The 15,000-nt window shown below is 39.8% G+C and overlaps 1 protein-coding gene across 1 annotated transcript in view; it reads left to right on the top strand.

The window, feature by feature from the left end:
- Positions 1 to 14,017, top strand: part of LOC306931479 (protein delta homolog 2-like) — a gene marked incomplete at its 3' end in the record, with an annotated part of 43,656 nt that extends 29,639 nt beyond the window's left edge. Inside the window, exons 3-5 of the mRNA XM_079512878.1 lie at positions 9,736 to 9,793; positions 11,688 to 11,818; positions 13,824 to 14,017. Of these exons, the coding sequence (XP_079369004.1) occupies positions 9,736 to 9,793; positions 11,688 to 11,818; positions 13,824 to 14,017 (383 nt within the window). The remainder of the gene's footprint in view (positions 1 to 9,735; positions 9,794 to 11,687; positions 11,819 to 13,823) is intronic.
- Between the last annotated feature and the right edge of the window lie 983 nt (positions 14,018 to 15,000).

The following is a 15,000-nucleotide window of genomic DNA, read 5'->3' as shown; positions in this document are numbered from 1 at the left end:
ATAGTGTATAGTATAGTGTATAGTAGACAACATGGCACTCTGTAGTGTATAGTTATAGTTATAGTTATAGTATAGTGTATAGTAGACAACATGGCACTCTGTAGTGTATAGTTATAGTTATAGTTATAGTGTATAGTAGACAACATGGCACTCTGTAGTGTATAGTTATAGTATAGTGTATAGTATAGTGTATAGTAGACAACATGGCACTCTGTAGTGTATAGTTATAGTATAGTGTATAGTATAGTGTATAGTAGACAACATGGCACTCTGTAGTGTATAGTTATAGTATAGTATAGTGTATAGTAGACAACATGGCACTCTGTAGTGCATAGTTATAGTATAGTGTATAGTAGACAACATGGCACTCTGTAGTGCATAGTTATAGTATAGTGTATAGTAGACAACATGGCACTCTGTAGTGCATAGTTATAGTATAGTGTATAGTAGACAACATGGCACTCTGTAGTGTATAGTTATAGTGTATAGTTATAGTATAGTGTATAGTAGACAACATGGCACTCTGTAGTGTATAGTTATAGTATAGTGTATAGTAGACAACATGGCACTCTGTAGTGTATAGTTATAGTATAGTGTATAGTATAGTGTATAGTAGACAACATGGCACTCTGTAGTGTATAGTTATAGTATAGTGTATAGTATAGTGTATAGTAGACAACATGGCACTCTGTAGTGTATAGTTATAGTATAGTGTATAGTATAGTGTATAGTAGACAACATGGCACTCTGTAGTGTATAGTTATAGTTATAGTTATAGTATAGTGTATAGTAGACAACATGGCACTCTGTAGTGTATAGTTATAGTATAGTGTATAGTATAGTGTATAGTAGACAACATGGCACTCTGTAGTGTATAGTTATAGTATAGTGTATAGTATAGTGTATAGTAGACAACATGGCACTCTGTAGTGTATAGTTATAGTTATAGTTATAGTATAGTGTATAGTAGACAACATGGCACTCTGTAGTGTATAGTTATAGTTATAGTTATAGTGTATAGTAGACAACATGGCACTCTGTAGTGTATAGTTATAGTATAGTGTATAGTAGACAACATGGCACTCTGTAGTGTATAGTTATAGTATAGTGTATAGTAGACAACATGGCACTCTGTAGTGTATAGTTATAGTATAGTGTATAGTAGACAACATGGCACTCTGTAGTGTATAGTTATAGTTATAGTATAGTGTATAGTAGACAACATGGCACTCTGTAGTGTATAGTTATAGTATAGTGTATAGTAGACAACATGGCACTCTGTAGTGTATAGTTATAGTATAGTGTATAGTAGACAACATGGCACTCTGTAGTGTATAGTTATAGTATAGTGTATAGTAGACAACATGGCACTCTGTAGTGTATAGTTATAGTATAGTGTATAGTAGACAACATGGCACTCTGTAGTGTATAGTTATAGTATAGTGTATAGTAGACAACATGGCACTCTGTAGTGTATAGTTATAGTTATAGTATAGTGTATAGTAGACAACATGGCACTCTGTAGTGTATAGTTATAGTTATAGTTATAGTATAGTGTATAGTAGACAACATGGCACTCTGTAGTGTATAGTTATAGTATAGTGTATAGTAGACAACATGGCACTCTGTAGTGTATAGTTATAGTTATAGTATAGTGTATAGTAGACAACATGGCACTCTGTAGTGTATAGTTATAGTTATAGTTATAGTTATAGTATAGTGTATAGTAGACAACATGGCACTCTGTAGTGTATAGTTATAGTATAGTGTATAGTAGACAACATGGCACTCTGTAGTGTATAGTTATAGTATAGTGTATAGTAGACAACATGGCACTCTGTAGTGTATAGTTATAGTATAGTGTATAGTAGACAACATGGCACTCTGTAGTGTATAGTTATAGTATAGTGTATAGTAGACAACATGGCACTCTGTAGTGTATAGTTATAGTATAGTGTATAGTAGACAACATGGCACTCTGTAGTGTATAGTTATAGTATAGTGTATAGTAGACAACATGGCACTCTGTAGTGTATAGTTATTGCGAACGCAGTGAGCATTTACTATGAGACCCAGCAGATCACGTCTGTGTGTCTGTCTGTGTGTCTGTGTGTCACGCTGTAACACCACCCGCCCACCACCAGAGGGCGCAGCTGTATCACACACAAAAACACACACACACACATGCACGCACGCACACACACACACACACGCACGCACGCACGCACGCACACACACACAAACAAAAAACTTAACTTAAAAAAAAAACGTAACTTATTCTAATTGTTGTTATTGCAATTTACGAGCTGCGTTCGCTTCCCGCGTTTGCGCGTCTTACTTGTAGTATAGTGTATAGTATAGTGTATAGTAGACAACATGGCGCTCTGTAGTGTATAGTTATAGTATAGTGTATAGTATAGTGTATAGTAGACAACATGGCACTCTGTAGTGTATAGTTATAGTATAGTGTATAGTATAGTGTATAGTAGACAACATGGCACTCTGTAGTGTATAGTTATAGTTATAGTTATAGTTATAGTATAGTGTATAGTAGACAACATGGCACTCTGTAGTGTATAGTTATAGTTATAGTATAGTGTATAGTTATAGTATAGTGTATAGTATAGTGTATAGTAGACAACATGGCACTCTGTAGTGTATAGTTATAGTATAGTGTATAGTAGACAACATGGCACTCTGTAGTGTATAGTTATAGTTATAGTATAGTGTATAGTAGACAACATGGCACTCTGTAGTGTATAGTTATAGTTATAGTATAGTGTATAGTATAGTGTATAGTAGACAACATGGCACTCTGTAGTGTATAGTTATAGTTATAGTATAGTGTATAGTATAGTGTATAGTAGACAACATGGCACTCTGTAGTGTATAGTTATAGTATAGTGTATAGTAGACAACATGGCACTCTGTAGTGTATAGTTATAGTTATAGTATAGTGTATAGTATAGTGTATAGTAGACAACATGGCACTCTGTAGTGTATAGTTATAGTATAGTGTATAGTAGACAACATGGCACTCTGTAGTGTATAGTTATAGTATAGTGTATAGTAGACAACATGGCACTCTGTAGTGTATAGTTATAGTATAGTGTATAGTAGACAACATGGCACTCTGTAGTGTATAGTTATAGTATAGTGTATAGTAGACAACATGGCACTCTGTAGTGTATAGTTATAGTTATAGTATAGTGTATAGTAGACAACATGGCACTCTGTAGTGTATAGTTATAGTTATAGTTATAGTATAGTGTATAGTAGACAACATGGCACTCTGTAGTGTATAGTTATAGTTATAGTTATAGTGTATAGTAGACAACATGGCACTCTGTAGTGTATAGTTATAGTTATAGTTATAGTGTATAGGCACTCTGTAGTGTATAGTTATAGTTATAGTTATAGTGTATAGTAGACAACATGGCACTCTGTAGTGTATAGTTATAGTATAGTGTATAGTAGACAACATGGCACTCTGTAGTGTATAGTTATAGTTATAGTATAGTGTATAGTAGACAACATGGCACTCTGTAGTGTATAGTTATAGTTATAGTTATAGTATAGTGTATAGTAGACAACACGGCACTCTGTAGTGTATAGTTATAGTATAGTGTATAGTAGACAACATGGCACTCTGTAGTGTATAGTTATAGTTATAGTTATAGTATAGTGTATAGTAGACAACATGGAACTCTGTAGTGTATAGTTATAGTTATAGTATAGTGTATAGTTATAGTTATAGTATAGTGTATAGTAGACAACATGGCACTCTGTAGTGTATAGTTATAGTATAGTGTATAGTAGACAACATGGCACTCTGTAGTGTATAGTTATAGTTATAGTATAGTGTATAGTAGACAACATGGCACTCTGTAGTGTATAGTTATAGTTATAGTATAGTGTATAGTTATAGTTATAGTATAGTGTATAGTAGACAACATGGCACTCTGTAGTGTATAGTTATAGTATAGTGTATAGTAGACAACATGGCACTCTGTAGTGTATAGTTATAGTATAGTGTATAGTAGACAACATGGCACTCTGTAGTGCATAGTTATAGTATAGTGTATAGTAGACAACATGGCACTCTGTAGTGCATAGTTATAGTATAGTGTATAGTAGACAACATGGCACTCTGTAGTGTATAGTTATAGTGTATAGTTATAGTATAGTGTATAGTAGACAACATGGCACTCTGTAGTGTATAGTTATAGTATAGTGTATAGTAGACAACATGGCACTCTGTAGTGTATAGTTATAGTATAGTGTATAGTATAGTGTATAGTAGACAACATGGCACTCTGTAGTGTATAGTTTCATTATATAGATATTCCACTGTACGTATGATTCATGGTGACTATATTTTTGACGTATTACCATGTTTTTGCTTACTGTAAATCACTGTGGATTAAGAGCGTCTGCTAAATGGGTAAATTGTAAATTGCAGTACGTCCAATGACCCATATGCAGACTGCAGTACGTCCAATGACCCATATGCAGACTGCAGTACGTCCAATGAACCATATGCAGACTGCAGTACGTCCAATGAACCATATGCAGACTGCAGTACGTCCAATGACCCATATGCAGACTGCGACCATCTTACCATATAAGTTAATGGCAAGGTGCAACTTCCCATAGACAGCCCATACATCCAACTTCCCATAGACAGCCCATACATCCAACTTCCCATAGACAGCCCATACATCCAACTTCCCATAGACAGCCCATACATCCAACTTCCCATAGACAGCCCATACATCCAACTTCCCATAGACAGCCCATACATCCAACTTCCCATAGACAGCCCATACATCCAACTTCCCATAGACAGCCCATACATCCAACTTCCCATAGACAGCCCATACATCCAACTTCCCATAGACAGCCCATACATCCAACTTCCCATAGACAGCCCATACATCCAACTTCCCATAGACAGCCCATACATCCAACTTCCCATAGACAGCCCATACATCCAACTTCCCATAAACAGCCCATACATCCCAACAGAAAAGGAGGAAAGTCCTGATTGTATTAAATAACGTCAAACTCACCAACATTGCTGTACGGAAATCTTGAATTATCCTCTTTCTATCTAAGTGTTTGTTTCATAAAGATCCATGTTAGGAGCTACTTTCTGTCCTTGTTATGAGCTACTTTCTGTCCTTGTTATGAGCTACTTTCTGTCCTTGTTATGAGCTACTTTCTGTCCTTGTTATGAGCTACTTTCTGTCCTTGTTATGAGCTACTTTCTGTCCTTGTTATGAGCTACTTTCTGTCCTTGTTATGAGCTACTTTCTGTCCTTGTTATGAGCTACTTTCTGTCCTTGTTATGAGCTACTTTCTGTCCTTGTTATGAGCTACTTTCTGTCCTTGTTATGAGCTACTTTCTGTCCATGTTATGAGCTACTTTCTGTCCTTGTTATGAGCTACTTTCTGTCCTTGTTATGAGCTACTTTCTGTCCATGTTATGAGCTACTTTCTGTCCTTGTTATGAGCTACTTTCTGTCCTTGTTATGAGCTACTTTCTGTCCTTGTTATGAGCTACTTTCTGTCCTTGTTATGAGCTACTTTCTGTCCTTGTTATGAGCTACTTTCTGTCTGCAGGTGATTCTTTTTCTAAGTGTTGCAGTTTGGAAGCGCTCGTTAGACATCACTCAGCGGCCCTGCGTACCACCTGATTTGAATCAGCACTTAATGCAGGAGGCAGCAGGACGTTGCTTTACTGATAACGAGCGCTTCCAAACTCTGATGGGAAGATGGCCGCGGTCTGATGGTCAATAGAACAGGACTCCATCATGTATTACTGTATTTGTACAGTAATACAAACACACACGGAACCAAACACACACCAAGGAGCATGAGGTCCCAAAACAACCGCTTCAGGGCCAGCGTTTACCCAGCAGCCCTTTGAATTCCTCAACTCTTGACACCAGCATTCCTACTGCACACACCGCACACACACACACACACACACACGCAGGCACACACCGCACACGCAGGCACACACCGCGCACACACACACGCACGCACGCACGCAGGCACACACACACACACACACACACGCACACACGCACGCAGGCACACACGCACACAGGCACGCATGCACACGCGCACACACACACACACACACACACACACACACACACACACACACACACACACACACACACACACACACACACACACACACACACACACACACACACACACACACACACACACACACACACACACACACACACACACACGTGACACTTGAAACAATGCTGAACTAAATGATGAGTTACACTGCTGTTTGTTTCACTGAGTTAACACACACACACTCTATTCCATCGTCTCCTTGAATCTATTCCATCGTCTCCTTGAATCTATTCCATCGTCTCCTTGAATCTATTCCATCGTCTCCTTGAATCTATTCCATCGTCTCCTGAATCTATTCCATCGTCTCCTTGAATCTATTCCATCGTCTCCTTGAATCTATTCCATCGTCTCCTTGAATCTATTCCATCGTCTCCTTGAATCTATTCCATCGTCTCCTTGAATCTATTCCATCGTCTCCTTCAATCTATTCCATCGTCTCCTTCAATCTATTCCATCGTCTCCTTGAATCTATTCCATCGTCTCCTTGAATCTATTCCATCGTCTCCTGAATCTATTCCATCGTCTCCTTGAATCTATTCCATCGTCTCCTTGAATCTATTCCATCGTCTCCTGAATCTATTCCATCGTCTCCTGAATCTATTCCATCGTCTCCTGAATCTATTCCATCGTCTCCTGAATCTATTCCATCGTCTCCTGAATCTATTCCATCGTCTCCTGAATCTATTCCATCGTCTCCTGAATCTATTCCATCGTCTCCTGAATCTATTCCATCGTCTCCTGAATCTATTCCATCGTCTCCTTGAATCTATTCCATCGTCTCCTTGAATCTATTCCATCGTCTCCTTAATCTATTCCATCGTCTCCTTGAATCTATTCCATCGTCTCCTGAATCTATTCCATCGTCTCCTTGAATCTATTCCATCGTCTCCTTGAATCTATTCCATCGTCTCCTGAATCTATTCCATCGTCTCCTTCAATCTATTCCATCGTCTCCTTCAATCTATTCCATCGTCTCCTTGAATCTATTCCATCGTCTCCTTGAATCTATTCCATAGTCTCCTTGAATCTATTCCATCTATTCCATCGTCTCCTTGAATCTATTCCATCGTCTCCTTGAATCTATTCCATAGTCTCCTTGAATCTATTCCATCTATTCCATCGTCTCCTTGAATCTATTCCATCGTCTCCTGAATCTATTCCATCGTCTCCTGAATCTATTCCATCGTCTCCTTGAATCTATTCCATCGTCTCCTTGAATCTATTCCATCGTCTCCTTGAATCTATTCCATCGTCTCCTTGAATCTATTCCATCGTCTCCTTGAATCTATTCCATCGTCTCCTGAATCTATTCCATCGTCTCCTTGAATCTATTCCATCGTCTCCTTAATCTATTCCATCGTCTCCTTAATCTATTCCATCGTCTCCTTGAATCTATTCCATCGTCTCCTTGAATCTATTCCATCGTCTCCTTGAATCTATTCCATCGTCTCCTTGAATCTATTCCATCGTCTCCTTGAATCTATTCCATCGTCTCCTTGAATCTATTCCATCGTCTCCTTCAATCTATTCCATCGTCTCCTTCAATCTATTCCATCGTCTCCTTCAATCTATTCCATCGTCTCCTTCAATCTATTCCATCGTCTCCTTCAATCTATTCCATCGTCTCCTTCAATCTATTCCATCGTCTCCTTCAATCTATTCCATCGTCTCCTTGAATCTATTCCATCGTCTCCTTCAATCTATTCCATCGTCTCCTTCAATCTATTCCATCGTCTCCTTCAATCTATTCCATCGTCTCCTTGAATCTATTCCATAGTCTCCTTGAATCTATTCCATCGTCTCCTGAATCTATTCCATCGTCTCCTTGAATCTATTCCATCGTCTCCTGAATCTATTCCATCGTCTCCTTAATCTATTCCATCGTCTCCTTGAATCTATTCCATCGTCTCCTTGAATCTATTCCATCGTCTTCCATCGTCTCCTTGAATCTATTCCATCGTCTCCTTGAATCTATTCCATCGTCTCCTGAATCTATTCCATCGTCTCCTTCAATCTATTCCATCGTCTCCTTCAATCTATTCCATCGTCTCCTTCAATCTATTCCATCGTCTCCTTGAATCTATTCCATCGTCTCCTTGAATCTATTCCATCGTCTCCTTGAATCTATTCCATCGTCTCCTTGAATCTATTCCATCGTCTCCTTGAATCTATTCCATCGTCTCCTTGAATCTATTCCATCGTCTCCTTGAATCTATTCCATCGTCTCCTTGAATCTATTCCATCGTCTCCTTGAATCTATTCCATCGTCTCCTTGAATCTATTCCATCGTCTCCTTGAATCTATTCCATCGTCTCCTTGAATCTATTCCATCGTCTCCTGAATCTATTCCATCGTCTCCTTGAATCTATTCCATCGTCTCCTTGAATCTATTCCATCGTCTCCTTGAATCTATTCCATCGTCTCCTGAATCTATTCCATCGTCTCCTTGAATCTATTCCATCGTCTCCTGAATCTATTCCATCGTCTCCTGAATCTATTCCATCGTCTCCTGAATCTATTCCATCGTCTCCTTGAATCTATTCCATCGTCTCCTTGAATCTATTCCATCGTCTCCTGAATCTATTCCATCGTCTCCTTGAATCTATTCCATCGTCTCCTGAATCTATTCCATCGTCTCCTTGAATCTATTCCATCGTCTCCTTGAATCTATTCCATCGTCTCCTTGAATCTATTCCATCGTCTCCTTGAATCTATTCCATCGTCTCCTTGAATCTATTCCATCGTCTCCTTGAATCTATTCCATCGTCTCCTTGAATCTATTCCATCGTCTCCTTGAATCTATTCCATCGTCTCCTTGAATCTATTCCATCGTCTCCTTGAATCTATTCCATCGTCTCCTTGAATCTATTCCATCGTCTCCTTGAATCTATTCCATCGTCTCCTTGCTCTTTGTCACTCTCATTCTTTATTTAAACCTTTTATTACATTTTTTTATTCTACTGTTATTATTATTATCTATGCTGCTGCATTGTCTGAAGGAAACAATAAAGTTTTACCCTTTGTACACAAGATGGAACAATAAAGTTTTACTCTTTGTACACAAGATGGAACAATAAAGTTTTACTCTTTGTACACAAGATGGAACGATACGGTTCTCAATACCGCCATCGCAACGCTCCATCCTGCCCGTGTAGACGAGGTGTTATGGATATGATGTTAATCATAATGCATGTTGTGTCATAACGATATGAATGAATTGATAACGATATGAATGAATTGATAACGATATGAATGAATTGATAACGATATGAATGAATTGATAACGATATGAATGAATTGATAACGATAAGAATGAATTGATAACGATAAGAATGAATTGATAACGATATGAATGAATTGATAACGATATGAATGAATTGATAACGATATGAATGAATTGATAACGATATGAATGAATTGATAACGATAAGAATGAATTGATAACGATATGAATGAATTGATAACGATAAGAATGAATTGATAACGATAAGAATGAATTGATAACGATATGAATGAATTGATAACGATATGAATGAATTGATGACATTAATATTATAATGTTGTGTCTTACAGGCTCTAACTGTACGTGCAACATGAGCAACAGTCGCTGTGACGAGACAGGAGTGTGTCGGTAAGAACACGTCAAAACTACACAAAACAAGTTGACACACACAAAGAGCTAGCCCTACATGACCATTCCAGCTCTGCAACTCTGAGAGTGTTAAGACCGATTCATAGTCCAGTTTTAGGTGATAAGGTGACCACCGAAAACTACAACATAACGTCACTGATCCGCGGTGGTGAGAGACTCACCGCTCACCCCAAACACATCTCTCTGTTTTTACTAAAACTACAACATGACGTCACTGAGCCACGGTGGTAAGAGACTCACCGCTCACCCAAACACATCTCTCTGTTTTTACTAAAACTACAACATGACGTCACTGAGCCACGGTGGTAAGAGACTCACCGCTCACCCCAAACACATCTCTGTTTTACTAAAACTACAACATGACGTCACTGATCCGCGGTGATGTGACTGACCCGCGGTGGTAAGAGACTCAACGCTCACCCAAACACATCTCTCTGTTTTTACTAAAACTACAACATGACGTCACTGAGCCGCGGTGGTAAGAGACTCACCGCTCACCCAAACACATCTCTCTGTTTTTACTAAAACTACAACATGACGTCACTGAGCCGCGGTGGTAAGAGACTCACCGCTCACCCAAACACATCTCTCTGTTTTTACTAAAACTACAACATGACGTCACTGAGCCGCGGTGGTAAGAGACTCACCGCTCACCCAAACACACCTCTCTGTTTTTACTAAAACTACAACATGACGTCACTGAGCCGCGGTGGTAAGAGACTCACCGCTCACCCCCTTAAAAAACTAAAGAATATCTTGTTGTTGGATATGTTTGTCCACAATTCCATCCATGCTGTATTGATGTTGGTACCATTAGGACAGATAACAGACAAACATTGATCAAGATAACAATTCTTCTACATGCTCTAATTGTGTAGACTTCTTGTAAATTAAGTAATGCAGATGTTTAACAATAATTTGACTCTTCACGGGTCCATTTGGTTTCATTTTACGCTCTGAAGAGTTAAAGACCAGTTGGTTATCAGCTCTCCATCATTTAGCTGGGGACTTAAGGGACACAATGATTGACTGATCATGCAGGCTGGATCATGTGACACAATGTCAGCAGCATCTGGTGTGTGTGTGTGTGTGTGGGGGGGGGGGGGGGGGGTGGGGGTTGTCAGTGTGTTTATGAAGCCGTCAGGACACACAGAACAGGAATGTTCTGCATGGACTCACATATCTCATGTCTGTCACACACTCTCTGACTGACTCTGTGGTGGAGGGGAGTGCGTGCACGCCATCTGGTGGCCACAGTGATACATAACATCCAACTCTAGCCTTGAAAATTCAGACTGAGTGTCAGGCTAATGCAACTCCATAAATTGGGGTAAACATCAGTGTTGCCATCTCTGATTATTATAGAAGTTTGCTTGATTTATTTTCTCTAAAGTCTCAAATGGGATTATAAAATTAAGATATCAATAATCTGCTCTCCCACTACACCTATAACACACCTACTATATAACACAGGCAGTCTGTAAACAACTTTAAAGCAAAGCTCAAGATGTATTTCTTCACTCTTGCTTGTGGTTTATTTTTTATTTCTGTGTTTGTTATTCATGTCCTGCTTTATTCACTGGCCTTTGTGTTTTTATTTTAATGTTGTTTTACGCCTTAGCTTTTCTTTTGTCTGTAAAGCACTTTGAGCTGCATTTCATGTCATGAAAGGTGCTCTACAAATAGAGTTTTATATTATTATAATTATTATTATTAGAATGGCTTGTTCTAGTTTGACCACTTTAACCCTATATACCTTGGCTATTTACTTATAGGGCCAGAAATTGTCTAAATTGTACCTACATTGAAAATGTGTGTGTGCGTGTGTGTGTGTGTGTGTGCGTGCGTGTGTGTGTGCGTGTGTGTTTATTAGGTGTGACCCCGGCTGGGATGGGGAGCTCTGTGAGGTGTGTGTGCGCATGCCCGGGTGCGTGCACGGCTCCTGTCACCAGCCCTGGCAGTGCACGTGTGAACCAGGCTGGACCGGACGCTTCTGTGACAAAGGTGACCAGATGACCACATCTTTACAGTAAACACTCTGGTCAAAGGTGACCAGATGACCACATCTTTACAGTAAACACTCTGGTCAAAGGTGACCAGATGACCACATCTTTACAGTAAACACTCTGGTCAAAGGTGACCAGATGACCACACATCTTTACAGTAAACACTCTGGTCAAAGGTGACCAGATGACCACATCTTTACAGTTAACACTCTGGTCAAAGGTGACCAGATGACCACACATCTTTACAGTAAACACTCTGGTCAAAGGTCACCAGATGACCACATCTTTACAGTAAACACTCTGGTCAAAGGTCACCAGATGACCACATCTTTACAGTAAACACTCTGGTCAAAGGTCACCAGATGACCACATCTTTACAGTAAACACTCTGGTCAAAGGTGAACAGATGACCACATCTTTACAGTAAACACTCTGGTCAAAGGTGACCAGATGACCACATCTTTACAGTAGACACTCTGGTCAAAGGTGACCAGATGACCACACATCTTTACAGTAAACACTCTGGTCAAAGGTCACCAGATGACCACACATCTTTACAGTAAACACTCTGGTCAAAGGTGACCAGATGACCACATCTTTACAGTAAACACTCTGGTCAAAGGTCACCAGATGACCACATCTTTACAGTAAACACTCTGGTCAAAGGTGAACAGATGACCACATCTTTACAGTAAACACTCTGGTCAAAGGTGACCAGATGACCACACATCTTTACAGTAAACACTCTGGTCAAAGGTGACCAGATGACCACATCTTTACAGTAGACACTCTGGTCAAAGGTGACCAGATGACCACATCTTTACAGTAAACACTCTGGTCAAAGGTGACCAGATGACCACACATCTTTACAGTAAACACTCTGGTCAAAGGTGACCAGATGACCACATCTTTACAGTAAACACTCTGGTCAAAGGTGACCAGATGACCACATCTTTACAGTAGACACTCTGGTCAAAGGTGACCAGATGACCACATCTTTACAGTAAACACTCTGGTCAAAGGTGACCAGATGACCACATCTTTACAGTAGACACTCTGGTCAAAGGTGACCAGATGACCACATCTTTACAGTAGACACTCTGGTCAAAGGTGACCAGATGACCACATCTTTACAGTAGACACTCTGGTCAAAGGTGACCAGATGACCACATCTTTACAGTAGACACTCTGGTCAAAGGTGACCAGATGACCACATCTTTACAGTAGACACTCTGGTCAAAGGTGACCAGATGACCACATCTTTACAGTAGACACTCTGGTCAAAGGTGACCAGATGACCACATCTTTACAGTTAACACTCTGGTCAAAGGTGACCAGATGACCACATCTTTACAGTAAACACTCTTTATTTTATACTTTTAAACCATTTAGACCTGAGATTCTACAAATGTCTTCTACATCCTGACAGTTTTCTGAAAAACCCTATGTTTCTATATCAGTTGTTCTCAAACATTTTCATGTCAAGGACCTCCAAAATTATATGTAATTGGCCGCCGACCCCCATCTGAACATATGTAGTTCCAGGGACCCCCCCCCCCCCCCCCAGAAGCAAAGATTTGAGTTAAAAACGTTCGTCCTGGAAGATTATATTCAAAGCTTTGCACCACATTTTCACGATTTTTCAAAAATTACAGACCTACAAGCTCGTAGCGGATGGAAGCGTTTTATTTTATTTAGTTTTATGATTTTTTTTAAATATAACTTACTTAAAAGTATTGCATTGTGGGTTTGAGCTGACAGGCCCCTTTTTGATATGAATGCAAATGCAAAAAAATATATATAGCTTTAATTTAAATTAAAATTTAATATATTTCAATTTCTATATATTTTAGGGTTATGTAATACACCGAGGTTATTACATATTAATACACTATAGTTAAATATTAATACAACTTAACCGTGCCTGTGTGTGTGTGTGTGTGTGCCTGTGTGTGTGTGCGTGTGTGTGCGTGCGCCTGTGTGTGTGTGTGTGCTGCCTCCAGACATCCACGTGTGTTCCAGGGAGCGTCCGTGTGTCAACGCAGCGACGTGCGTCACCGACGACACCGGAGAATACTCCTGTCTGTGTCCTCACGGTTACCACGGCAACCACTGTCAACTGAGGACGGGCCCCTGTCACCAGAGACGGTCAGTCACACCCCCACGCAGTGATGTCACCACCCCTCCCCCCACGTAGTGATGTCACTGTGATGTCACCACCCAACGTACTGAAGTACAGCTATGGTCACGTCCCACTTCCAAATATGGAGATATTTATAATATATTTTCCTCTATTTTCAATAGTTTGGAAAAAAAAAGTCCCCATTATTTATTCCCAATGAAGACATTTTTTGAGGTTGGAAGATTGAATGAAGCTCTGAGAGTCTGAGAGGGTCTCCTTGTATAGAGGGTATGCGCATGCATAAAGTCAATGGCAGATCGAGTGGCAAAGTGAGTGATAAAGTGAATCTAATGTTGTTTAAAGTCATTTAATGCTATCAGACAAGACTTTTCTGTTTGGATGTCTGGCTGTCAAGGCCAGAAAGTAGTTTTTTGTCACTCAGTAGGCGTTCCCGCATAACTTCCGGCTGGGTACGTTGATGATGTCACACGCATAAACCTCTATTACTCTATGATGAGGATATAGCCTTCTGAGAGCATGAGGATATAGGCCTTCTGGAGAGAGTACAGTTAAGTGACTTCTGAGAGCATGAGGATATAGGCCTTCTGGAGAGAGTACAGTTTAACTTTACTTCTGAGAGCATGAGGATATAGGCCTTCTGGAGAGAGTACAGTTTAAGTTCCCTGATCAAATATAGACATGCCTAGCTGCATCCGTACAATGGTGCAGTAGTAACGGACCATTGGTGCAGTAGTAATGGACCAATGTGCAGTAGTAATGGACCAATGGTGCAGTAGTAACGGACCAATGGTGCAGTAGTAATGGACCAATGGTGCAGTAGTAATGGACCAATGGTGCAGTAGTAACGGACCAATGGTGCAGTAGTAACGGACCAATGTGCAGTAGTAACGGACCAATGGTGCAGTAGTAACGGACCAATGGTGCAGTAGTAAATGGACCAATGGTGCAGTAGTAATGGACCAATGGTGCAGTAGTAATGGACCAATGGTGCAGTAGTAATGGACAATGGTGCAGTAGTAATGGACCAATGGTGCAGT

The sequence above is a fragment of the Electrona antarctica genome (genome assembly GCF_951216825.1).
Source record: "Electrona antarctica genome assembly, chromosome: 10".
Classification (NCBI taxonomy): Eukaryota; Metazoa; Chordata; class Actinopteri; order Myctophiformes; family Myctophidae; genus Electrona; species Electrona antarctica.
The sequence above is the reverse complement of the archived record's forward strand: the minus strand, read 5'-3'. Positions and strand labels throughout refer to the sequence as shown.